Raw genomic sequence first — 27735 nt, 5'->3', positions numbered from 1 at the left:
TGTCTTGCCCAGGGTTACAGAGCTTGGAAAAGACGCCTCCTAAAAATCTGTAGGACCACCTTTGGTTTTCTTCCAGATTTTTTTTGTCATCTCTTTTTCTCCACCCATTTCCCATCTGTCGAGCCATTCTTCCTCCGCTGGGCTTTTTCGCGAGCCTCTCCCCAGCCGCGGGTATTAGTCTGGGCTGCAGCCTCGCCCATCTCCTGGGGCGTGACCACCTGTCCAGGCCCCGCCCCCGTCCAACGGGCGGAGATCCGCCCCCTTTCCCGGACACCGGGCTCAGCGCCCGAGCGTGCGCGCGCGTCCCCGGTCGTCGCCCGGCTCGGCGTCGGGAGCGCGCTCTGTGTGGCCGCTGCCGCCATGTTGTTGTGGTTGTGAGAAGGCGGCGGCGGCGGCGGAGTAGTAGCAGCAGGACTAGACGTCCCAGCGGCTCAGGCGCTACCCCGCGCCGGCCCTGGCAGGCAGCCTGGTGGGGTGGCGGAGGAGGAGACTGTGCCGTGGCGGGCCTCGCCATGTCCTGCTGCCCGGTAAGAACCCCATCCCCGTCCTCCGTCTCCTCGGGGGGTGAGGAAGACCTGGAGGAGGGGCCGGCCTCGGCCCCGGCCCCGGCCAGGCGGCTGTCACCCTCTGAGGAGGCAGCGCCCTGGGAGGGCTGGGGACTGCGTGCGGGGCCCGGGGAGGGGCGTCCCCAGCGGCCGTCGCCGCCAGGGGGAGGCGCTGGGTGTGGGAGTGGGAATGGGAGCTCAGCGGCCGAGCTCGGCCCGGACCCTAGGTGCGGGGGAGGCGGGGTCCTGGGCTCGGGCTGCCTTCCCAGACCTGGCGGGGATGGGCCCGTGCGGCTCTGGGTGTGGGACGTAGCTTCGGAGCGCCCGGGGTTATTCCCACGGACTCCTGGGAGATGGATGTGCGCCCTTCGCCCCCTGCCGGGTCTGTGGCGGTCCATCGTTGCCGGATACTGGAGGTCGGGGGCCATGGGAGCCCCGGGGCGAACTGTACGGGCCTGGGCCTTGTGGAAGGGAGTGACCGCCTGATCATGCAACAGGGCATCCTCCTGACCTGGTAGTACTTAGGTGGGAAGGATGGTTGGGGGCGGTTGGCCTAACTCAGGGAACACTGGTCAGACTGCTCCGCAAATGATTACAGTGTTATTTCTCCGGTAGAAATTTTGCTTTATGGATGGCATTTCCGGACCCGTAAGATGATATTGTCGGTTGTATTTTGGGCTGGAAAACTTATGTCAAAATTATGGGGTAGATTTTATGGCCACATTAATAGACTCCCCTGGAGTTTGATAATCTCACTTGTGAGTTTTGGACATGGATTACTATTACATATTGATGTTCAAATGTCCTTTCCAGACCCAGGCCTAAATTCTTACTGTTATAGTATCTTGACATCCACTTTGTTTTCTGACATCTACTTTTCCACAACCTAGACAAACAAAACAAAACCCCAAAACCATGTACTTTTCTAGTTGAGGTTCAGCTTTCTCATATGTGAATGGTAATGCCATGAGAGGCCTGGGTTGAATTACAGGAGATGATTTTTTTTTTTTTTTAAATGTCAAATGTTTGTGATTTGTCCATGGAGAGGTGGTGGAGACCTTCCCCTTTCAGATTCAGGGCTGTTCAGTAGGACAGGAGACATTGATGGCATGCAGAAAGTCTTCCCTTTATAGGGCCCATGACTTGGGTAGGCTAGAAGAGTTTACAGAATGACACCTTTTTTCATTTCTTTCTTTTTTTTTTTTTTTTTTTTTTTTAAGACGGAATCTTGGCTCTCCCGCCCAGGCCGGAGTGCAGTAGTGCGATCTCTGCTCACTGCAACCTCCGCCTCCCGGGTTCTAGCAATCCTCCCACCTCAGCCTCCCAAGTAGCTGGGATTACAAGTTTGTGCCACCACGGCTGGTTAATTTTTGTATTTTTGGTAGAGATGGGGATTTCACCATGTTGGCCAGCCTGGTCTGGAACTCCTGACCTCAAGTGATTCGCTTGCCTTGGCCTTCCAAAGTGTTGGAATTAAAGGTGTGAGCCACTGCCCCGAGCCAGAATGACACTGTTTTGAGTAAACTCAGTATAGAAGTGATATTAAATTTGGAGGATTCTAGAATTTTAGATTGGCTGCCTATGAAGACCTCTGTTGGCTCCAATTACTCCCTCATTTTCAGGTGACTCAGAGAACTTCAAGTGACCAGCACAGTGGTACAGCCCCGCTTGTCATTAATGGCCAGCCATAAAAGAACCTGAGTTTCTCAGCTCATAGGCCAGGTTCTTCAGTGGTTGTCTAGTTTAAGGCTGGTCATTAGAAATATTATGGACTACCTAAATTCCTCGAACTCATGCAGGACCTGGTGAATTAAAAATCTCTGAGGATAGAGCCTGGGAATCTATCCTTATAAAACTCCGTGAATGATTCTGGTCAGTAAGGCATGTGAACTTTTGCTTTAGGTTGGGTATTCCAAAGACCTCCCATTAATTACGACTTCTCAGAGTGCTTTTGTTTATAGATCTTTAAGAATTTAAGAGGTGGAGAAGAAGGGAAGCATGAAAAAAAGAGATGCAAATTGAGCATCTCTTAAAATATAATGGATTTATGTCGGGGAAACAGATTTGTTGGCAAAAGTTAATTTGTGCACAGGTTATTAGGAACACATTTGATAAAATTAGATGCTGATTAATTGGAGATATACTGTACCCAAAGATATATTGAAGAATTCAGAAGAAATAAACAGGGAAGGAGAGGAAGTAAGTCAGCTTCTGGCTCATAAAGGGGTCCCCTGAAGATGCTTCCCACCATCATGGTTGCTCCTAAACCGTCTGACTCAGATTTCTAGTGGAGGGTAGGATGGGTGTGTTAGCAGCCATTTGAGACCAGGGTTGTGAACCAGGAAGGGTTACTATGGATTGTGAAAACTTCTTGAAATTTGCCGCAGGCCATGAGGAGTGGTAAAGTCAGTTTAAAAATCTGCTATAGTTCTAGTTAACACGTTCACACCTTCAGTAAAGTGGAATGCTGTTACCAAAGGAAGTATTCATGTTTTAGAGGGGAGTGTGGTGAAGGTTCTTACAAGTTTGGAAGAGGTGGAAGAAAATGTTATAGTTGTGTAGAGTAGTGAAGGACTTTGGTAAATATCCTGTCAAATCATAGAGTAGTATTTTTAGAGTTGCACCCAGCTGTCCATTAGAAGAGCCAGAGGCCTTGTCTGTTTTGTTCCCTGGTGTCCCCAGTACCCAGTGCAGTTATCAGCATATTTTGCGCCCTCAGATATTTTTTTTAGTAAGTGAATAGTATTGATACAACAGTTATGGTGGTTTATAGCAGTGTTATTAAAAGCTACTTAATATTTTGCAATGGATTAAAGAGTCAGTTTTTGATCAAGTAGGGCTCTGGATAGGAAAGAAAATGAAAATAAAGAGCCAGCTTTCAGTGCTTGTTGTTTGGAATTTTTGAGATTCCTTTAAGAAATTGTTTTCTAAAGACTGTTGTGAACATTATTGTGTCCCCTAGTTTTTGAGTCTTAGTGGGTCTTAAGTGTTTTAGATATTAGTGACTTTTTTAAGAGCACAGTAAATGCAGAGGTAGTATAGAATAATGGGAACTTCTGGACTGACAGACATATATTCTGATTCCATCTGTGTCATTTATTGCTGTTGGGAATGTCACTTAACTTCTCTGGGCATCAGTTTTCCCATCTATACGATTAAGGGCCTATAGTCTTTGACCTCAAGTAGTTTCTGTAACCTGATTCTGCAAATTTTTAATAATTTCTAATTATGTTATTTGGTATTCATCTCATATAGGTAGACGAACCTTTCTTATTTAAAAGAAACAAGATTCTGTGTTGGGTTCTGCTTTTAGCTTATGGATTTTAGACATTGTCCAAAAGTGCTTCGGAAATTGAATGTATGTTGCAAGTGTTATGTAGAAAGAACATGCTTATGCTGTTGTAATTCGCTTAGTGTTGAAATCAAATCGGGTTTTACATTGGGAACTTCATAAGTTAGTGTGAAGTCACAAGACTTGAGAATGGTTTGGGGGGAGTTTGTGCAATTTATATAGCTAGCTGTTTCTTACCACCCAATTCTGTAATTTTCTATGGAGAATATATACATAAATTTATAATCAGTGTAACATTGATTTAAGATATAAGATGGTATCAGATTCATACTGGGTTGAACTAGGACTCCCAGTAACTTTAGAGGCTACCAAAGTTATTAACTTGTCATTGCTATTTTTAATCTTAATTTTGTGATATCAATACTGATATGCTTTCATCATTGCTTTTGTATCTAGAAACAATATACCTTTTAAGTTCATATTTGTATCAGATATTAAAAATGAAAATTGTAGCGTGAAAGTGGGTAGATAGTAAATCTTGGGTTCAAGCCTGGGTTGTTATTCTTCATTAGCCGTGTTGTTTCTGGCAAGCTACATAACCCTCTGAGCTCCAATTCCCTCATTAGTGAAAGGAAGAAGAGCAACTTCTCTACTTTTCTAACAGACTACTGGGGAGGATCAAACAGAATAGCGTATATGAAAAGTATTCTAAAAATGTAAGGGGCTGGTATTAGAATCATATTGTATTAGAATCCTATTTTATGCCTTGGCAGAATTGGCTTGTGGAGCAGTGGTAAGCCTAGTCCGTATTGTCAAGTTCAGAATTTACCAATATCACTGATACGGCAACAGAAAAGGTTTCTGCTTCTGTACTCTGGCTGGAGAAACCTTTCAGCACATGTATCCTGTCTGCCAGTCGGAATAGTCACAATGTTACTGGGACTTCAGAGGAGCCTGGGGTGTCTCACATTTATGCCAAGGTCTGTACTTGGAATAGACTTGGCTGACTTTCACCTATTTTCTTATGTTGGAGCAGTAGTAGAAGGTGGTAGGAGCAAGGAGTTTAGTACATTCTGTGTAAAGTTTTAAGGCTGTGTTTTTAAGTAGCAGGTGGCAGTATCATAGGGTAATGAAATCAGTGTACTTATTTAAAGCATTTTCAGAAGGAGAATGTATCAGTACGTTGCATAAAGTAAAAGTAAATATAGACACAGAGGTATTGTCTTGATGCTGATAACTACAGATACTCAGAATGATTCTGGTATGACAGATGGTAGCAAGCTTTTCTGATTTCACTTATCTGGGGTCTAAATCTAATTTCTTTAGTAGTTAAGACTTTTTTTTCTTTCTTTTTTTTTTTTTTTTTGAGACAGAGTCTCACTCTGTTGCCCAGGCTGGAGTGCAATGGCGCAGTCTCGGCTCACTGTAACTTCCGCCTCCTGGGTTCAAGCGATACTCCCTCCCTCAGCCTCCCGAAGTCGTTAATACTTTTGTAACTTAGTTGCGGAAGAGAAATAGAAATTTATTTAGTTTTCAGAATTATTCATAAATTTATACTCTGGCAAAATATAAAGAAATTAGAAGTGTATTGATAAATCATGACATAACTGGCAAGAATTGGTATAAAGACAAGATGGTTAACTTGAAATAGGGTTGTTATTTATTCTATGCCTATCATTTTTCTATGAGATAAACCAAATATTTAATTGTTTAGACTGATTCTACAAATGACATGGGAAGACAGAGTGTTTATAAAAGAGTTTTGGAAGTGATATAGGACAATAATTTGGAGTTTTAACTTAATATCATTTAAATTTCAAAATGAAATTATTTCTGTTATGAAAGCTACAGAACTTTTTTTTTTTTTTTTTAGACGAAGTCTTGCTCTGTCACCCAGGCTGGAATGCAGTGACATGATCTCAGCTCACTGTAACCTCAGCCTCCTGGGTTCCAGCAATTCTGCTGCCTCCGCCTCCCGAGTAGCTGGGATTACAGGTACCCGCCACCACGCCTGGCTAATTTTTGTATTTTTAGTAGAGACAGGGTTTCACCATGTTGGCCAGGCTGATTTCCAACTTCTGACCTCAGGTGATCGGCCTGCCTTGGCCTCCCAAAGTGGTGGGATTACAGGCGTGAGCCACTGTGCCTGGCCCAGAACAGTTTTAGTGTTTTTAAAAAAAAAGTAGAGATGACCTGTAATCCCATCTGGATGTAATGTTTGGTATTTTTATTTTTTTTTGTTATACATACCTATTGAAATAATTAAAGAACAACTTTCCATGTAAAATTGATATTCCCTTAATGAACATGTAGTTTTTATAATATGGATGTGTCATAGTTTATAGCAGTTCTGTGTTGTTAATGGATATTGTCAGTTTTTCTCTTAAAACAATACTGTGATGAACTTGTTTGGACATTGAATTGTCCTATTATTTCCTTAGGATAAATTCTTTTTTTTTTTTTTTGAGACAGAGTCTCACTCTGTTGCCCAGGCTGGAGTGGAGTGGTGTGATCTTGGCCCACTGCAGTCTCTGCCTCCCAGGTTCAAGTGATTTTCCTGCCTTAGCCTCCTGAGAAGCTGGGCATACAGGCACGCGCCACCACGCCTGGCTAATTTTTTGTATTTTTAGTAGAGATAGGGTTTCACCGTGTTGGCCAGGATGGTCTCAATCTCCTGACCTCATGATCTGCCCGCCTCTGCCTCCCAAAGTTCTGGGATTACAGGCCTGAGCCACTGCGCCTGGGCCAGGATAAATTCTTAAAAGTGGGTTTATTAGCCAGGTGTGGTGGCTCATGCATGTAATTCCAGCATTTTGGGAGGCCAGAGCGGGTGGATCACCTGAGGTCAGCAGTTCAAGACCAGGCCGGCCAACATGGTGAAACCCCGTCTCAACTAAAAATACAAAAATTAGTTGGGTGTGGCGGCAGGCATCTTTAATTCTAGCTACTTGGAAGGCTGAGGCACAGAGAATCACTTGAACCCAGGAGGCGGAGGTTTCAGTGAGCCGAGATTAAGCTACTGCACTCCAGCCTGGGTGACAGAGTGAGACTCAGTCTCAAAAAAAAAAAAAAAAAAAAAAAAAGTGGGGTTATTAGGTTAAAGGGTATGTGTGTTTTAAATTTGGATATACTCAAGATGCCCTTTAGATAGGATGTCTATACGAAATTCCCATAAACAGCATATTAGTATTCAATTTCATATATTCTTGCTAGTGATTTGTCATCTTTAGCTTGTTGTTGGGAGTTTAAAGTAGTTTGAAACAGCGTTTCTTCTGTTTCTTTTTCAGCATCAGGACTTCCTTCCATAGCTTAACTTTTGGGAGAGAGCTGATAAAAATGAAAGTTCACAGTGCAAGGGAGTGGTGTAGACCAGTGGTCTTCAAACTTTTTGGTTGCTTACCCCATCACTAAAAAATTTTGAGCATTAAGCAGGTGCGGTACATGGTCCTGTGGTCCCAGCTACTTAGTTGGCTGAGGCCGGAGAATGTTTGAGGCAAGGAGTTCAAGGCTAAAGTTCACTGTGATTGTGCTTATGAATATAGCCACTGTATTCCAGCCTGGGCAACATAGTGAGACCCTGTCTCTTTAAAAAAAAAATGATGAGATGGGAAGAATGAAGTCAGAAAAAAAAAGAAAATGATACGACTTCATGTTGTTGCTTTGAGAAAAGAGAAGAAAAATTGAGCATCAATTCTTAATCCTTAGATATTTAATTTACAAATAATATATGTATGGTAACTGATTATTGTGGACTTTATAAAATACAAACAAAAAATTAACAAGGTTGATAATTAAAAATAAAGTTCAGATATTTTCCTTTTTTACCCTGGGGCGTCTTGGTTACTCCTGGAGGTGTGTGTATGTGTGTGGGTGTGTATATATAATATATATGTGTATATATTAATATATGTGTATGTAATATATATGTGTATAAAATATATGTATAATATATATGCATATATAATATACGTATATATAATATATATAATACATAGGTGAATATGTGATATGTAATATGTATGTGTATATATAATATATAATATATATATATTTTTTTGAGACAAGAGTTTTTCTCCGTTACCCAGGCTGGTGTGCAGTGGTGCGACCTTGGCTCACTGCAACCTCTGCCTGCTGGGGTGAAGTGATTCTTGTGCCTCAGCCACTTGAGTAGTTGGGATTACAGGTGTGTGCCACCATGCCTGGCTAATTTTTGTATTTTTTAATAGAGATGGGATTTTGCCAAGTTGGCCAGGCTGGTCTGGAACTCTGCCTGCCTTGGCCTCCCAAAATGCTGGGATTACAAGTGTGAGCCACCGTGCCCAGTCTCCTGGAGATATGTTATATTTGCTTTGTGTACTACTGCTTTAGACTCTTAAGGTTTAATATTGGGCATTTACAGATGCTTGTTTTTGGGTATTTCACTAGTTTTGCAGATGGTCCAGTTTAGTTGGATCTTGAATGCCTTTAAAATGTCCTATGCTAGGCCGGGCATGGTAGCTCATGCCTATAATCCCAGCACTTTGGGAGGCCGAGGCGGGCAGATCATGAGGTCAGGAGATCGGACCATCCTGGCTAACACGGTGAAACCCGTCTCTACTAAAAATACAAAAAATTAGCCAGGCGTGGTGGCACGTGCCTGTAGTTCCAGCTACTTGGGAGGCTGAGGCAGGATAATCTCTTGAACCTGGGAGGCGGAGGTTGCATTGAGCCGAGATTGCGCCACTGCACTTCAGCCTGGGTGACAGAGTGAGACTTTGTCTCAAAAAAAAAAAAGAAAAAAAGTCTCATGCTCTTGAGAGTCATATCTGCAATAAGGGCAAAAATACATTTAAAGCATCAGTTCGATACTTTTTGCATTGTTGAGGTGGCTGAATTTGGAAAGGACAAATAGTAGGATAAGAAGCAATGTAAATAATCTATCTCTTTTAGATATGAAGAATTAATATTGTGTAGAACATATTTTAAAAAATTATGTTTTTTGGAAAGCAGTTTGGCTATAATATATATCTCCCTGTTTTATAAGAGGTTAGGTCCTAGAGACTGAGTGAAGGCATGAATAATTGCTACTTGCTCTCCTTTGCTTTCAAAGTACCACAATTAACCTGTCACTAACTCTATTTGGATTAGCCCGAGCCTATAAAAAACTTTCCATGATGATTCTTAGATTAAAAGATAATTTTTTTCTTGAGTTAGAATAAGTTGCTTTTCATCTGTGGCTGCCTGCCCCCCAGCCCCTATAAGTTGTGAAATCAGGAAACAAGGCTTTTTGTATTAGAAAACAGTGGGGAAATTAATTTCAGTTATTTCATATGGGTCATTGGCAGAGAAAGATAATATTAAAATCTTAGAGACTGTGAAAAGAGATTGTATTAAGCAACTTGAGTGATTATTTTTTTGCCAGTTAAAAGAAATGAGATAATTTATATGGAAGATGATTGCTATATGTAGTGCTTTGCACAAAAGGCTACATATCTCTTTTTACTTTAGGTAACATGATTGATAAGCTACTTTTACATATGTCTTCTTAGATCATCATAAGGATTTGAGATCATCATTTAATCAGGACTGTTGGGACTTGCTGGAGGCCACATGCTTAGTGTTCGACATCATATTTCAAGAGGTAGACTGAAAGTTGTGCAGAAATAGGGATTGGTGGCTGTTCTCTCCTTTACTTCCTAGCAGTTAATACATTGCCTGGTACAGAGTAAGCTATCAATATTTGTGGACTAACTGTTTAAACTCCTGCATATTTACACATGTAAGTAAGTTATAGTATTGTAAAACCAGCAGTTAAGTTTTCCATAGTGAGATTGTTCCTTCATCTTACGTGCACAGAAAATATTTTTGTGGAAGAGGTCATGAATTTTAGATCAATGTTTCACATATCCCTTTACTTTCTCTTAAGATACTTTCATGGTGACAAAAAAATACTCTTAATGTCATTCCTTTCACTGTGTGTGTAACTTCTGTGGCAAGACTGTATATTTGTATGTATGTATGTATTTGTTTATTTAGTAGGCTGCTATTTATGAAGGAAACATACTCATTAGTTGGCCGTTGCATACATAATGGTTCCCAAAACATGGACTCCATGGTTTGCTGTGAGTGAATGAAAAAGGGCAGGTATGATTCCCCTCACCTTTGTCATTCTCTCCAGTTTCCTGTACATATGGTTGACTTACTCAACTGTAAGTGTAACTTCTTTACACCGAAGAAAATTAGTCTTCCAAAGAACTAGTATGTTACTTCCCCCTTGTTCTGCAGTACTTAAAATCCTGTTTGGTAAATGAACTAAGACACTTTTATATACAGAAGATACCCTGGATGGCCATGAATGGAAATATTAGTAGTGATTAATTTCTGTCTTGGTGGGATAATGTGGCTTTTTTGCTTCTTATTCTTTTAGAGTTTCCCATTTTTCTACAATGAGCATGTATTACTTTTATAAGTAGGAAAAACTGCTGTTTTATTTTATTTTTTATTTTTTAAGGCGGAGTCTCATTCTGTCACCCAGGCTGAAGTGCAGTGGCGTGATCTCAGTTCACTGCAACCTCCGCCTCCTGGGTTCAAGCGATTCTCGTGTCTCAGCCTCCCGAGTAGCTGAGACTGCAGGCACAAGCCAGCACAGCCAGCTGATTTTTTTGTATTTTTTAGTAGAGGTGGGATTTTGCCATGTTGGCCAGGCTGGTCGTGAATTCCTGACCTCAGGTGATCCGCCCGTCTTGGCCTTCCAAAGTGTTGGGACTGCAGGTGTGAGCCACCACGCTCAGCCAAAAACTGCTATTTTAAAGTCTTTATTTTTCATTGGATGTTTTGTGAAGGTTTATGTCACAGTCACCATTGAGAAAGTGGGTGGTTAACTGGCTCCAGTTCCTAAGAGGAGTGGCAGTTGTAGGAAGTAGTATGGGAGGAATGGGGCAGGTAAACTGATTTGAACTTTATCATTGTGAACTCCCCTATGACTAAAGACATTCTGGGATTTGATCACAATTAAACACAAGAGGACTGAGCCATCTAGTTTCTTTCTTCTTAATAAGCTGATTGAGAATTATGAAAGACACTTTAAGAAAAATCAGTTTCTATGAACTCTGTAAACACAGAACTCAGCCCAAACTGCCGGGTTCTGTATCCGTGTGTGTGTGTGTGTGTGTGTGTGTGTGGTGGTGTGTTTTAAATATCAAGTGGAGTTGTAGCAATTCAGATGGGATGTGCTGTATATTAATACATCTGATATGAGTTGGAAGATATTTAGGCAAATGATTTTTATTATGACAGTATAGACTTATTGGAGTTTTGGTGTTAATATACAGCTGGGAGTTGAGCCGTTCTAGGTTTATATAGTCATCTGGTGATATTTTAGGAAGAGCTGTGTCATATATCCTCTAGAGTTTAAGTGATTAGAGCTTGTTGGCTTTTGCTGTTAGTTTACTGCACTCTTGTAGTGTTTTAAATGCTTCTGTGAATGGAGAACATCATTCAAAAAGGCTAGATTTCTGGGTTAAGACATTTGTTATTATCTGCCTTTAAAGAGTAAGATTAGGCTGGACACGGTGGCTCATGCCTATAATCCCAGCACTTTGGGAGGCCAAGGTGGGCAGATGAGGTCAGGAGTTTGAGACCAGCCTGGCCAACATGGCGAAACCCCATCTCTACTAAAAATAAAAAAATTAACAGGGTGTTGTGGTGGGCATCTGTAATCCCAGCTACTCAGGAGACTGAGGCAGGAGAATCACTTGAACCTGGGAGTTGGAGGTTGCAGTGAGCCAAGGTAGTGCCACTGCACTCCAGCCTGAGTGACAGAGGGAGACTCTGTCTCAAAAAAAAAAAAAAAAAAAAAAAAGTTGAGCAGTTGAGATAATAAATGTAGGTACTGTTAGGTTGGTGTAAAATCAATCGTGGTTTTGGATTGTGAATTTTAAATCATTATAACTAGGCCCAAACAGATCTTTATTTATCAAAATAGGAACCATTACAATCAACACATTTTTGCCGATGAGAAACAAGTTTGTTTATTCTTGTAGTGTAAAAATCCGTGCTTTGGGATTTGATGAACTTTTGGAAAGCATTTTCTGTATCCTGCTGGTTGTGGAAGCATTTTCCCTGCAAAAAATTTTCTAGATGCTTGGAAAAATGGTAGTCGGTTGGCAAGTGGTCAGTTGAATATAGTGGATGAGGCAAAACTTGGTAACCCATTCAACTTTTGAAATGTTGGTTGTGCAGCGTGTTGTCGGGGAGAAGAATTGAACCCTTTCTGTGGACCAGTGTTGGCTGCAGGCATTGAAGTTCTTGGTGCATCTCATCAATTTGCTGAGCGTACTTCTCAGATGTGTTGGTTTTACCGGGATTCAGAAAGCTATAGTGGATCAGACCAGGAGCAGACCACCAAACAGTGACCATGACGTCTATTTGGTGCAAGTTCGGCTTTGGGAAGTGCTTTGGAGCATCTTCTCAGTCCAGCCACTTAGCTGGTCATCACTGTTGTCGTATAAAATCCACTTTTTGTTGCACAATCCAACCAAGAAATGGTTCGTCGTTGTTACATAGACTAAGAGAAGACAACATTTCAAAATGATGATTTTTAAAATTTTTGGTCAGCTCATGAGGCACCCACTTATCAATCTTTTTCACCTTTTGGCCGGGCGTGGTAGCTCATGCCTATAACCCCAGCACTTTGGGAGGCCGAGGTGGGCAGATCACTTGAGGCCGGGAGTTCAAGACCAGCCTGGAAAACGTGGTGAAACCCCATCTCTACTAAAAATACAAAAATTAGTTGGGCATGGTGGCGAGCGCCTGTAATCCCAGCGACTAGGGAGGCTGAGGCAGGAGAATCACTTGAACCCAGGAAGTAGAGGTTGCAGTGAGCCCAGATTGCACCACTGCACTCCAGCCTAGGCGACAGAGTAAGACTTCATCTCAAAAAAAACCAAAAAACAAACAAACAAAAAAACTTTTTCACCTTTCCAATTGGATTCAATTGCCAAACAAGCATAGAAGGTCAACATTGGGTTCTTTGGCAATTTCTCATGTAGTTGTAAGAGGATCAGCTTTGATGATTGCTCTCAACTGGTCGTTGCCAACTTCTGGCCAGCCACAACACTGCTCATCTCAAGGCTCTCATCTCCTTTGCAACACTTCTTGAACCACCAGTGCACAGTTTCTGGGCCAAATGTGTAGTTGATGTTGTGAGTTGTCTCCACTGCTTTATGACCCATTTTAAACTCAAGAAAATCACTTGAATTTGCTTTTTGTCTAACATAATTTCTGTAGTCTAAAAAAAAAAAAGCAAAAAATACGTTATTAGCAAGAAAAGGCACGAAATGTGCATTCAAATGGTGTATAACATAACCACATTTATTTAAGAGTGTATTCCAGTACCAAATGGCAAATTTCAACAGTGCAAAAACTGCAATTACGTTTGCACCAACCTAATAATATAATTTTTTTTGAGTTAGAAATTTTATGGTACAGAATAACAGGCTTGACACACACACACACACACACAAATCCCATATAGAATCTACGAAGCCTGTCTGTCTCTGAATTCCACAACCTTGGCTTATTAAAGTAAAATTTAAATATTTAAAAAATTTAGAAAAATATGGAGAATAATTTAACAAACACCATGTATTAATTCAGTAGGTTTCTTTTCCTTCCTTCCTTCCTTCCTTCCTTCCTTCCTTCCTTCCTTCCTTTCTCTCTCTTTCTCCCTCCCTCCCTCCCTCCCTTCCTTCCTTTCTTTCTTTTTCTTTCTTTCTTTCCCTTTCTTTCCCTCCCTCCCTCCCTTCCTTCCTTTCTTCCTTCCTTCCTTCTTTCTTTCTTTTCCTTTCCTTTTTCCTTTCCTTTCCTTTCCTTTCCTTGGAGTCTTGCTCTGTTGCCAGGCTAGAGTGCAGTGGCACAGTCACTGCTCACTGCACCCTCCATCTCTCAGGTTCAAGTGATTCTTGTGCCTCCGCCTTTTGAGTAGCTGGGATTACAGGAGCTCCTCACCACGCCCAGCTAATTTTTGTATTTTTAGTAGAGACAGGGTTTCACTATGCTGGCCAGGCTGGTCTTGAACTGACCTCGGGTGATCTTGGCCCCTCAAAGTGCTAGGATTACAGGGGTGAGCCACTGTGCCTGGCCTATATTTGTTTTTAAAAATTAAAATATGCATACACTTGCAGTCCGTTTTGTCATCCTCTTAGATCCTGTTTTCTTATGCAGAAGTTATTTATGTTTTTAGCTCATGCACTTATATTCTTCCTACAAATATCTACATACATTTTATGTAGTATTGTGTTTCAAATTTATGTGATATTTTAGTACATACTTTCTATAATTTGAAAAATGACATGTCGATATATGTGTATTATTATTATTGTTTTTTGAAACAGAATCTTGCTCTGTCACCCAGGCTGTAGTGCAGTGGCGCAATCTTGGCTCACTGCAACTTCCGTCTCCCAGGTTCAAGTGATTCTCGAGCCTCAGCCTCTTGAGTAGCTGAGATTATAAGTGTGAGCCACTGCACTTGCCTTACTTCATTAATTTTAATAGCTGTGTAGTATTCATATGAATGAATAGTACACAATTTTAGTCCTTTATTGATAGTTGTTTTCAACAAATATACAAAGGTAAACTTTTTCCTCAAATTGGGTCAAGCTACATATGTTGTTCTAAATTAGCTCTTTTTCTCCCAATAATAATAGTGTGCAGGTTTGTTCCATGGGTATATTGCATGAAGTTTGGGGTACAATTGACCCCATCACCCAGGTAGTAAGCATAGCACCCGCTAGATAGTTTTAAGTTTTCTGAGACAGGGTAGGTCTCTGTCCCTCAGGCTGGAGTGCAGTGTTACGATCACTGGTCACTGCAGTTTTGACCTCTCGGGCTCAGTCCATCCTCCCAGCTCAGCCTCCTGGGTAGCTGAGACTACAGTGGTGCGCCACCATGCCCTGCTAATTTTTGTATTTTTTGTAGAGACTGGGTTTCGCCCGGTTACCCAGGTTGCCTCGAGCTCCTGGACTCAAGCGATCCACCCACCTCAGCCTCCCAAAGTGCTGGGATTATAGGTGTGAGCCACCATACCCAGCCCTTAGTAGGTAGTTTTGAACCTCATGCCTTCCCATCCTCTCCTCTCTGTTAGTTCCCTGTATCTGTTTTTCCCATGTTTATGTCCATGTTTACCCATTGTTTAATTTAGAATGATGATCTCCAGCTGCATCATGTTGCTGCAAAGGACATGATTTTTTTTTTTTTTTTATGGCTGCAGCAAACCTTTGGGTAAAGAAAATTTACAAAAGTATCTCATACTGGTTTTTTTTTTTTTTAATGAAAGTAAGTAGTAGTAATCCATAGTTCAGATCTACTTTATAAGTGAGTCACTGATAAAGACAGTAGTTACACATTTTATAACATTACCTTGATGGGGCAAATGTTTCTTGTTTTTGTTTTACATGAGTTAATTTGGATGAGACTTTCTTGAATTACTTACATTTATAGCGTTTACCTCCAGTGGGGTTGAGATGAGGAGCCTTCAGTCCAACAAAGTTGTATACATGCATTCATGGAGATGACACTTGGGTTATTAAATCAAGAAACACTCATACTTGTCCACATGTAGATGCTACACATGGAGTTAGTCCTATTCTGGAAATTTTGCTATGTTGCCCATGCTGGTCTTGAACTCCTGAGCCCCAGTGATCCTCCCACCTTGGCCTCACAGAGTGCTGGGATTATAGACGTGAGCCATTGTGCCCAGCCAGAAATGTAATTTTAATTCCATAGTATATAGTATATTTTATTGTGAATAGAGTATGTGTTTATTCCTTAAGTAGCAAATTGACTCCTTTAACAGTTTTAATAGTTTTTTTTTTTTGAGACGGAGTCTCGCTCTGCCACCCAGGCTGGAGTGCAGTGGCCGGATCTCAGCTCACTGCAAGCTCCGCCTCCCGGGTTCACGCCATTCTCCTGCCTCAGCCTCCCGAGTAGCTGGGACTACAGGCGCCCGCCACCTCGCCCGGCTAGTTTTTTGTAGTTTTTAGTAGAGACGGGGTTTCACAGTGTCAGCCAGGATGGTCTCGATCTCCTGACCTCGTGATCCGCCCGTCTCGGCCTCCCAAAGTGCTGGGATTACAGGCTTGAGCCACCGCGCCCGGCCAGTTTTAATAGTTTTCTAGTTATTTTGTCTTTAGTTTCCCAGACAAATAATGCTGTTGTCTTCAATCACAGTATTGATTAGTTCATCCCATTCTTCATATTGATCATTGTTTTTTGGATATTAAATAATACTACTGTAATAATTAAGAAAGATGGAAAGCCTCACCAATTTGCATGTCATTCTTGTGCAGGGACCACGCTAATCTTCTCTGTATTGTTCCAATTTTAGTATATTTGCTGCTGAAGCGAGCACTCCATTTCTGTAAAGCTTGAAAAACGGACAAAACTAACAGATGAGAATGGAAATCAGAATAATGGTTATCTTTGGTTGTGAGGACAGGAGATTGTAGGTGTGCTGGTAATGTTCTGTGTCTTGATATAGGTCGTGATTTTGTGGTTGTGTTCAGTTTATGAGAATCATTGAGTAGTAGACTTAGGAAATGTGCCCTTCTTTGTATGTATATTATACCTCAGTTAAAAACTTTTGCCTCTCACAAAATTTTAAAGAACATAATCTGCTGAGTTTGTCTTCTTTTAGCTTTTGATGTAACTTTTCCACTACTTTTCTTCATATGTGAATACACTTAATGATAAGCCATTTAACCTGTTTATTATGATATAAAACAAACATTCAGAAGAGTGCACAAATCGAATGTATAGCTTAATGAAATTTTAAAATTATTAAATTGGAGGTTTTTGGGGGTACATTATACCTGTATCTTTGTTAGGAGGGAAGGAGTTGATGGAGGGGTAAAAATTTTGGAGAGGACAAAGTTTTAAGGAATCTCAGAATACCAGAACCTCGCCTTGGCTCTGCCTTCACATTACTGTTTCTTTGGGTAAGTCATTTAACTTATTTAGACCTCACTTTTTTTTTATATAAAAGGTATAATACTTAACCTTTCTTTTGCAAACTGAATTAGGTAGGTGCAATTCAGGTAAAATAATAAGAATATAGAGTACTGTTACTAAATAGGTCTTTATTTAGGCCATTGAATTTAGGCCACTTACCTTACAGAGCAGAATTGTGGTATACACAGACTACACAGCTGGTGATTGTTGATATCATTCATTTATTATTAGGTTAGTATTGAGGCTTAGTTGACTATGCAGGTACTACCCTGTGATTTATTGTAATACATGTATTAACTCGTTTAATAGTCTAGGATTATTCCCAGAGGTAGGTAAAATTATCCCTATTTTACTGGGGAGACAGTTGAGGCAAAATTAAGTTAAATAACTTGCCTAGCTGGGTTGAGTTCTTGAGCCTGTGCTTAAAAAAATTTTTTTTTGAGAAAGGGTCTCACTGTCACCCAGGGTGGAGTGAGTGGCGTGATCTTGGCTCACTGCAGCCTCTGCCTCCAAGGCTCAAGTCATCCTCCTGCCTCATCCTCCTAAGTAGCTGGGACTACAGGTGTGTGCCACCACACCCGGCTAATTTTTTTGTGTATTTTATAGAGACGGGGTTTCGCCACTGGACTCAAGTGGTGTGCCTTGGCCAAATCCCAAAATGCTGGGATTACGGCTGTGAGCCACTGCGTCCGGCCTAAGCCTGTGCTCTTTTTTTTGTTATACTGCCTAGTTGTGTGAAAACACTTAAAGACTTTTAGGCAAATGTTAAGATTTTATAATAATCTGTTAGAGAGTTTTTGAAGTAAAAATTTTGGTATTTTGAACCAAAATTAGGAGAAGAGTCTCATTTGTTTTGACCATCATGATTCTGGAAAAGATTGATGTTAATATATATTACTTGGGCTTTATTCCCTTAATTCTCTCCTAAAATGACTAGGATATAAGCACTATGTAGTTTTCTTTAAGTATATATATATATTTTAATCTTAAAGGATTTTTTGACCAATTTACGAATATTGTTTAATTTTTAGGCAAAATGTTAATGAAAGGGAGTTTTCAGACTTGGAGGCAGATCAGACCAAAGTTTAGTGTTCTTGCTTCAGTGGTTTAAGCAGCATCTATTTGGTCTTGGTATTAGAGCAATAAAATTCTATCATATATATGGTTGAAAATTATTTTTATTAAGGTATGTTTGAGTATGGTTCTGTGAGGTTGGGAAACACATCTAGTTTTGCAACCACCATGACCAAGATATAGAGTAGTTCCTCAAAAAATTTCCTCATGACCCTTTCTATAGTCAGCCCATTTCCTCACCTCTAGTCTCTGGCAACCACTGATCTGTTTTTTCTCTGTTGTATTGTCTTTTTTTGAGAATTCCATGTAAACAAAATCATGTGGTATTTAGCCTTTTTGTTTTAATTTTTGTTTAATAGAAATGGGAGGTCTTGTTATGTTGCCTATGCTGGCTGCAAACTCCTGGCCTCAAGGGATCCTCCTGCTTGACTCAGTATGTGGCTTCTTGAGACTGATGTCTTTTATTTAACCTAATGTGTTTTGAGATTCATCTATGTTTTTATGTATCAGTAATTACTTTCTGTTGCTTAGTAGCATTCCATTGTATGGATGTACAACAGTTTCTGTATTCATTCCCCAGTTCATTTGGGTTGTTTCCAGTTTTCAGTAATTACAAATAAAACTGCCATAAAAGCATTCATGCATACATACATACACATGTGCCCATGTATTTTTTTTATGGTTTAAAAAAATATGGTGCCTAGACCTTTTAAAACTTTATTACAGAACCTGAAAAGGCTGGTGATTTTCACAGAGCATTATAAATTGCTTAGGAAACTTCATCCCCAAAAAAGCCCACTCTGGAATGAGAATAATCTGTTTGTGTAAATAATCTTACAGTATAAACTGTAAGTCATTCGAATTTTTTTAAATTAAAGAAGTACACACACACATACTTGTTTAATGGGTAAATTTAAATATAGAACTCCTTAGTGCATAACTTCATATTTTATGTTTTTAGTAGCTTTTAAATTGTAAATCATTGACTTTTTTGTTCTTCTAAGTAGTAGAATGGTTATATAATTGGTTATGACAGTTGGTTTTTTTTTTTTGAGACGGAGTCTCGCTCTGTCGCCCAGGCTGGAGTGCAGTGGCACGATCTCCTGCCTCAGCCTCCTGAGTAGCTGGGACTACAGGTGCCCACCACCACGCCCGGCTAATTTTTTTGTATTTTTAGTAGAGATGGGGTTTCATGATATTGGCTAGGCTGATCTTGAACTCCTGACCTTGTGATCCGCCCATCTCGGCCTCCCAAAGTGCTGGGTTTTCAGGCGTGAGCCACCGTGCCTGGTCGGTTATGAAAGTTTGTAAGTAAAAAGTATTTGGGAAAAATTTTAGAACTACAGAATTCTTCTTTCTTCTCGTCTCCTCTCCTCTTCTCCCCCAAGATGGCTGGAGGTATTAATATTGATAACCAGAGTTTCATGTGAACAAGACATAAAACTTAGGTTGATTAGCTATGTTAATAAATTATCTTCTTTGTTCCTATGTAGTGAGCTTTCTTTTTGCAGCAATCTGAGGCCAAGAGAAATAGATGAGACCTTTTTACCTTAGAAAAGAGATTGCAGGCTGGATGTAATCCTAGCACTTTGGGAGGCCGAGGAGGGCAGATTGCTTGAGGTCAGGAGTTTGAGGCCAGCCTAGGCAACATGGTGAAACCTCGTCTCTACTAAAAACACAAAAATTATCTGGGCGTGATGGCATGCACCTGTAATCCTAGCTACTTGGAGGCTGAGGCATGAGAATCACTTGAACCAGGAGACAGAGGCTGTAGTGAGCCGAGATTGTGCCAGTCCACTCCAGCTTGGATGACAGAATGAGACTCCATCTCAAAAAAATAAAAAAGAGTTCGCATGCCATTTTTGCAAGTTAATTTTTTGAAGTTCCAATTCCAACCCTGAGTCAGACTACCGAGGCCATACGTGGTTTGACATTTCAGAGAATAGTAGAGTGTTTTTGATTTTCTTTTTTTCTTTTTCCGTTCTTTTTTTTTTTTTTTTTTTTGAAACAGGGTATTACTGCCACCCAGGCTGGAGTGCAGTGGTACAATCATGGCCCACTGCAGCCTCAACCTCCTGGGCTCAGGTGATCCTCCTGAGTGGTGGGACTTTGCCTCCTGGGTGGTGGGACTATAGGAACATGCCACCACGCCTGGCTAATCTTTGTTTTTTTGTGGGTGTGTGTGTAGAGATGGGGTTGTGTCATGTTGTCCATCTTGAACTCCTGGGCTCAAGAGATCTGCCTGCCTCAGCCTCCCAATGTGCTGGGATCACAGGTGTTAACCACCTTGCCCAACCATTTCTTTTGTGTAGTGTGGAATCTTAGTTTAAGCCCTCAGTATAAATGTATTATATAATTGAGGTACTAGGTGTACAGAGGTACTGGAACTACAGAGCTTTTCTCATTAATGTACGCTCCTTCTGATGTTGAATATTTAGAAAACTGAATGTTGTGTTTGGAACCAAGGGATATTACACTTGAAATATGGTCATTTGGTGAATAGGTATCTCATTTGTAGGCTATCATTATTTTTGGCTATTTCACATTAAAATACCTGCCTGGAAATACCTGCCCAGTTTTGCCAGTAATGGCGATTGCAGGTTAACAGTTTGTCTTCTATATGTCACTGTCTGATGTGGACAAGACTTGTAGCTCTTTACTTTAACTGAGACAATAATGTTGGTGATCCAAGTCTAGAATTCCAGGATGGGGCTGCCAAAATTAATACCATGGGAGTATGGAGGTAGCAACTATGGGATTAGTAATACAAATAGTTTTAATTAGCTTTATCAGTTGCACACTTAATCTTCATTGCTACCTTGTGAAGTAGGCATGGCAGGCTATATATTGTTACTCTTACTTTACAAGTAAGTAAATTGTTTTTCATAGCTGTCAGGACTTACCTGAGGTTGTCCTGCTAGTGAGTAGCTGAAATAGTACTTGAGTCCAGACATCAAGTTGGATGCTGTTTCCACCATGGCAGTTTACTGTCTGAATAAGAGCTCAGGCTTGGGTTTGAATTGTGGTTCTACCACTTACCTCTGATCTTGGGCAAGTTCTTTAACTTTTCTGAGTCTCAGGTTTAAAATGGGGATAACAATAATACCTCTTAAAGCTCTTGTGAGAATTCAGCAAGTGCTTACGATATGTAGATAACCAATAGTAAGCACTCCATATTTGCTAATTGTGGTTGTTGCTACTGTTATTACAGTGATAACACAACAGTTATACATCCTCTTTCCCCTAAGGATCTGTGTTAAGAGTTGAAAGACAATACATGTAAGAAGCAAAAATATTCAAAGATGATAGAATAAGTAGCAAGGGGAGTTGATTTTAGCAGGAAGATGGACAACGTTCAGAGAGAGATGTGTGTGTGTGTGTGTGTGTCTTGGTTTTAAACATGGAAGCAGTTAGACAATTAAGTTACAAGTGTGTTAGACAGTTGGAGCTTTAGGACAGGTTGAGTAGGAGGACCAGTGTTGGAGGGAAACTTTTTAATCATCATCACAGATGGCATATGGAAATTTACATTTCTACCAACATTTAAACATACCAATTTGCTATCCTCTATTATGGTTCTTAGAGCTATTGTTACATCAGAATGGAGTAAGAAGCTTATCGGCCGGGCGCGGTGGATCAAGCCTGTAATCCCAGCACTTTGGGAGGCCGAGACGGGCGGATCACGAGGCCAGGAGATCGAGAGACGATCCCGGCTAACACGGTGAAACCCCGTCTCTACTAAAAAATACAAAAAAATAGCCGGGCGAGGTGGCGGGCGCCTGTAGTCCCAGCTACTCGGGAGGCTGAGGCAGGAGAACGGCGTAAACCCGGGAGGCGGAGCTTGCAGTGAGCTGAGATCCGGCCACTGCACTCCAGCCTGGGTGACAGAGCAAGACTCCGTCTCAAAAAAAAAAAAAAAAAAAAAAGAAGCTTATCATACATTTTTCATTTTTAGTGGTTATACAGAGAATAATACAGAACGTCAGCATATGTCCCACTACAGTATATCCTTGGTATACTTGGGGGATGGGTTCCAGGACTCCCACATACACCAAAATCTGGGCATACTTAAGTGCCCCAGTTGCCACTGTGGAACCTGTCTATATGAAAAGCTAGTCCTCGGCCTGCTGTATTTTTAGGTTTCGCATCCCAAGAATACTTTTTCCGTCCACATTTGGTTAACAGAAATCTGCACATGAGTGGACCTGTGCAGTTCAAACCCCTGTGGTTTAAAGGACAACTGTGTAAATAAAAGGACGGTCCCTCTCCTTAAAATTTCATAGTTGATATTTGTATCATAGTTGATATATAGGAGTTGATGCTATGAAAATTTCATAGTTGATAAAATTTCATAGTTGAGCCCTTTTACCATGTGTGTAAGTCTTAGGACTAGGGAATTCAGAAGTATAAGTTACGGGGTTGTATCATTTGGTGCTTGAGTCCTTTCTTTTGGTTAAGGTACTTCCTTGATGTAAGGTAATGTTCTTTCAGGCATTTTAAATTAAATGAAGTTGTTTGAATTTACTTGTTGGGGAATATCTTGCCTTTAATATAATAGCTGCTGTGTGGAATTATGTATTTCATGTATTCAGTGTTTTTGAACTTGCATCTTTTATTACTGTATTTTTACAGCTTTCCCCCTTTTGGATATTAAAACAATTTTATGAGTTTTTGGTGCATATTTTAAATTTGTGCACTAAACACTTGCAAAAGCATATTTTAAATTATGGCAAGTTTCTTAAACCCGTTAACCTTTTATATATTAGTTGTTATATATTAACTTTTTTCAAAGTTATTATCTATCCTTTTGCTGACCAGTGTCAAACAAGTTCTGAGCATCTGAAAGTCTAGATTCATCCGGAGCATTTGCTCAGGATGGCATTTTTTTGTTTTTCTTTTAGATGAAGTTCTCATTGTGTTTTCGAGGCCGGCCTTTAACTCCTTGGGTCAAGCAGTCCTCCTGTCTCAGCCTCCCAGGTAACCAGCACTAGGTGCGTACCACTGTGCCAGGCTTGTTTTCAAAGTTTATAGGAAAAACTTTGGTGTCTTTTCTAAAAAGACCGGTACTACCATACACGAATATATTTATCTCACATTTATCTCTGTCTGTCTGTCTGTCTGTCTGTCTAGCTATCTAAGACCGAGTCTCGCTTTGTTGCCCAGGCTGGAATGCAGTGGTGTGATCTTGGCTCACTGCAATCTCCATCTCCCAGTTCAAGCAATTCTCCTGCCTCAGCCTCCCTAGTAGCTGGGATTACAGGCGTGTGCCACCACACCTGGCTAATTTTTTTTTAAATTTTTAATAGAGACGGGGTTTCACCACGTTGGCCAGGCTGGTCTCCAACTCCTGACCTCAAGTGATCCGTCTCCCTCCGCCTCCCGAAGTGCTGAGATTATAGGGGTGAACCACCACGCCCGGCCTGTCTCACTTTATATACCCTGAAAGCATTATTACTATCCATTATTTTATTCAGAGCTAGGAGCTTTTTCATTCCTGTACTGTGGAACTACTTGAGTTGCCCTATATCCTCTCCCCCTTTCCCCATTCTCAACATTGTTTCACCTTATAAAAATTAAAAATTTGGCCGGTGTGGTGGCTCATCCCTGTATCCCAGCACTTTGGGAGACAGAGGCTGATGGATCACTTGAGGCCAGAAGTTCGAGACCAGCCTGGCCAACATGGTGAAACCCTGTCTCTACTAAAAACACAAAAATTAGCTGGTCATGGTGGCGTGCATCTATAATCCCAGCTACTTGGGAGGCTGAGGCAGGAGAATTGCTTAAATCAGGAGGCAGAGGTTGCAGTGAGCTGAGATGGCACCACTGCACTCCAACCTGGGTGACAGAGTGAGACTTGATTTCAAAAAAACAAACAAACAGAAAAACCCAAAAAACCCTCTAAAAATTACAAAATGTTTTATTGATGGTCTCCTCTAAAACCCATTACTAAAGCTGCTTACTAAAGAGTAGATATTTTACCCCTTCAGTGATAGTTGAAGGATCATCAGAGAATCCTTGGGTATCTCAAGCTTTTACTTAACTTCAGAGTTCTTATCTGACACAGAAAAGTTGAATTTTCTTTCCTCAAGGGCATAAAACATTTTAAATGTACCTATTTGCATAAAATCTACTCAAAGAAAATTATCAAGTGATTTTATGGGATATTTTTGCATACTTGCACATAAGAGAATCTTTTAACATAGCTACTTAATCTCCTTTGTATTATTCATTCCCTCTCTTACTAAAAACAAGTGAATGGCTTGGTTGGATGTGTATCTATATCTTTTTTTTTGATACACATTTTGAAGGAGTCTTTTGAAATGCAGTGTTTTGGCCACCATTCCAGCTCTACAGGAATATGGTTTCATGATAAAGCCAACAAAGAGCACACTGGCAGCAGTCCAGCAGCTGACTCTCCAAGGAGTAATGATAGACACTTTGAAAGGAGTGACCTAGCTCGGGATCTCACATTTCAAAGCTTCATGCTATGATTACATCGGTAAAAGGCAGCCAAGAAATCTAGATGAGATCTCGCTTGTACCTCCTAAGAGTAATGGTATATAGGTAGGAAGGACTTCCATAGTCAGATGCAAGTAAGATTTTTTTTTCCTAGCAACCTTGTAAAACCCAGGGGTGGGGAACAAGTTGAGGATTCAGAATGGGAGTAACCATGGTGGAAGCTTTCCTTCTACGAACCTGGATGAGAACAGCCTTATAGTGACTGAGGGTTAACTCAAGAAGCTCAATGCCGTATCAGTTTTCTAGAGCTAAGGGAATATACATAGTTTAGTAGTAAGCACAAGTATCATGTTCACGTCAGACATTGTAGCTACTGCTTCCTACTAGAACAGACCAAAAGAAACCAAAGCAAGACCAGAATCAGTTCAGTTTTGAGGAACAGACCCTTTGCTTACTAGCATTGCACACTTCAGGAGTAAAAATAGAATGAAAGTGGATTTGCTTCAGTACTGTGAAATAGATAGTAACTCTTCATTGTTTTAGTGGATTAGTGATTGCGGCTCTGTTTCTAAATTAAATTTCATGGCTATATGTTGTTCTAGGTGGCAAATTAATCTTCTTTAATCAGTACCATAGATTAATTATTGGCCCTTTGTGGAAATAGCAGGAATGTGCCTTTTTCATTTTGTTGAAGGTTATCTCAGAGTTAAAAATTTACATAATCTGAAAATATTTTTCAGGGATAAGACTAAGTGACTGTATATACCGCAGTGATAGATTGACCCACTTTGATTATTGTAGAACTTTCTGTTTCTCAGTAAAAAGTGCTAAACATGATAAAATTATGAAGGATTGCTTTTAGCTATTTGCTGTATTCTTTAAAGCATATTTAGGAATGAAAAGTTAGTTTCCAAAGTGCTATCATTTATTTAATACACGTTTTCTCCAGAACGTGCTTCCCGAAAGTTGAGTACTTTTATTTATTTAAGAAATATGTTAATTTTTCTTTTCTTTTCTTTTTCTTTCTTTTCTTTTCTTTTCTTTCTTTTTTTTTTTTTTTGAGACAAGTTCTCACTCTGTTGCCCAGGCTGGAGTGCAGTGGCACAGTCATGGCTTACTGCAGCCTCGACCTTCCAGGCTCCCACGACCCTCCCAGACTCCCACGACCCTCCCAGACTCAAGCCATCCTCCCAATTTAGCCTCCACCATGCTCAGCTGATTTTTTATTTATTGTAGAGACTGTATTACCATATTGCCCAGACTGGTCTCAAACTCCTGGGCTTACTGTGCCCGGACCACAAGAAATATGTTACTTTTTTTGAGATTTTTTATATAGTTTGAGAACACAGTTGCCCTGCTCCCCCAACCCCTAGTGATACAGACCTGGTTTCGTTGCACTGAGAGAAAAAAATTAGTTTCTTAATTTATGTTGCTTTTCTGCCTTTTTGAGATTGAGTGCTTTGACTTTTCTCTTGTTTTCGTATTTGCTGTATATGTGTTGTTCCTGCTTAATTTCTTATATGGTTTAAACTTGCATCTGTAAATTATTTATTGGCTAGATTTATGACTTGGGCAAGTTACCTTATCTCTCTGCTCCTTAGTTTCCCTCTTTATAAGACGAGGATAATAATATTACCTACTTTGTAGAGTTGTTGTAAGATTAATGACTAATAAATGGTGAAGTATTTAGAAGAGTGCTCTATACATGTTGGCTGTTAAAATTATAAGCAAGGACCTGGACTTCTCCCTTCCATTATTTGTAGCTCTTCATTTTTATAATTTTTTCATAAATATATGTCTCTCAGCATATAACAGAACTTTGTATTAAGGAATAATAAATATCACCTTGTATGTAATTCTTTATTATAAATATAAATTTGCTTCTTATTAAAAACAGAGTATCATTTTATTGCCTCAGATTGAGCTTGAAAGAAATTAGTAGAAAGTGGGCCCTTTTCTGTATTTTATAGGTACCCACACACCACTGAATGTAGGTCATCGTTTAAATTCTGAGTGTACATCCAAATCTAGTGCAGTTATGTAGAACAAAACAGTTTGTATGGAACTAGAAGTGTTACTAGAAAGGTAAACACTGTAGTTGGTAGCAAACTGATGAGTTAAAGTGATGGCTCAGCAAAGATTTGGGGGTTGCTGGTTTTTATTTCACTCAGTTGTTTCAGAGTGATTACTCCTGAAATCGAGTCATTTAAAATATAGATGTGTTAAGAAATTTCATATTCCTTTCCACTTAAACGTCTTGCGAAAGGAAGCATTTCTTTAGGGATAGTTAGCTATGTGAGTGCTACATGAATTTTAGTCATTACTGTGGCGACTATATGATAACCAAAAGTAGGAGTCTCACACTTTAGTTTCAGATTTGTGCTGTTATTGAGTAAATTTTTAAAATGAGATTGCCCTCTTCCTTGCTAAACTGCCATGTATATAAGCCCATTAAATTGACTTTTATGCCTCTTTTCCTTTTTTTTTTTAACCTGTTAAGACTTTTTTTTTTTCTTTTTTATATTTACCCTAGCCTAAGCAAGACCTCAGCTCTCCACGGAAATCTTTAGTACAAGGCAAAAAGATCTATTCATTATAAAGAGAAACCAGATCATATGTGACAGTACTTTCTGTAATTGTAAGTTAGTGGTTCGGTGTCAGGGGTTAGATTTTCTTAACTTTTACATTTAGTAGGATTATTGATAATTCCTAAGTTGTATCCTTAAATCATATTTTCTGGACATTAGGGATCTGCTTCCAACACTTAATTATACTAGTGAAAGGAATAGAACATTCACTGGATTTCTCATGAGATAGAGATGGATCCCATGGCACTGTGCCCTTGAGGACCTGGTCCTGAAGTTTTTTTCCTTGTTTCTAAGCATCATCTCATTATCCTGTGAGCCATCAAATTCTGATTTTTGGGCTGGGTGTGGTGGCTCGCACCTGTAATCACAGCACTTTGGGAGGCTGAGGCAAGACGATTGCTTGAGCCCAGGAGTTGGAGACCAGCCTGGGCAACGTGGGGAGATTTGTCTCTACAAAAAATAAAAAAAATTAGCCAGGTGTGGTAGCGCACGCCTGTGGTCTCAGATACTTGGGATGCTGACATGGTAGGGTCCCTTGAGTCTGGAAGGTCAAGGTTGCAGTGAGCCATGATCACGATACTGCACTCTAGCCTGGGTGACAGAGTGAGACCGTGTCTCCCCCAAAAAAAATTTAAAAAAAAAATTTTGTGTAAATTAGCTTGAATTGGGTTTTTTTTTAAACTTACAACTGAGAATTCTGACCAGTATATTTAATGTTAGTCTGACCATTTCTCCAGTGCGCTTTGTACGTATTTAAAAATAGTTTGGACTTTAATCTCAGGGTAAACAT

The 27735-nt window shown here is 40.2% G+C and overlaps 1 protein-coding gene and 1 non-coding gene across 51 annotated transcripts in view; one reads left to right on the top strand and one right to left on the bottom strand.

Annotated features, from left to right (window-relative positions):
• The first annotated feature begins 338 nt into the window (after positions 1 to 338).
• Positions 339 to 27735, top strand: part of MTMR3 (myotubularin related protein 3) — a 142918-nt gene continuing 115521 nt past the window's right edge. For 15 of the 50 annotated variants that reach the window (XM_077950106.1, XM_077950102.1, XM_077950096.1 and 12 more), the window contains exon 1: positions 339 to 527. Coding sequence is in view for 7 of the 50 variants with exons in the window: in XM_015150125.3 (XP_015005611.2) it covers positions 513 to 527; positions 22800 to 22875 (91 nt within the window). In the remaining 43 variants the exon portion in view is untranslated. Of the gene's footprint in view, positions 528 to 5710; positions 5833 to 22799; positions 22890 to 27735 lie in introns of all 50 variants that reach the window. The other 35 variants (XM_015150125.3, XM_015150124.3, XM_015150123.3 and 32 more) reach the window with 6 other exon arrangements.
• On the bottom strand, positions 16119 to 16221 carry LOC114670730 (U6 spliceosomal RNA). The gene has a single exon (XR_003720420.2). It is a non-coding gene; the product is annotated as a U6 spliceosomal RNA (small nuclear RNA).

This window comes from Macaca mulatta, chromosome 10 (assembly GCF_049350105.2).
Source record: "Macaca mulatta isolate MMU2019108-1 chromosome 10, T2T-MMU8v2.0, whole genome shotgun sequence".
NCBI lineage: Eukaryota > Metazoa > Chordata > Mammalia > Primates > Cercopithecidae > Macaca > Macaca mulatta.
The sequence above is the reverse complement of the archived record's forward strand: the minus strand, read 5'-3'. Positions and strand labels throughout refer to the sequence as shown.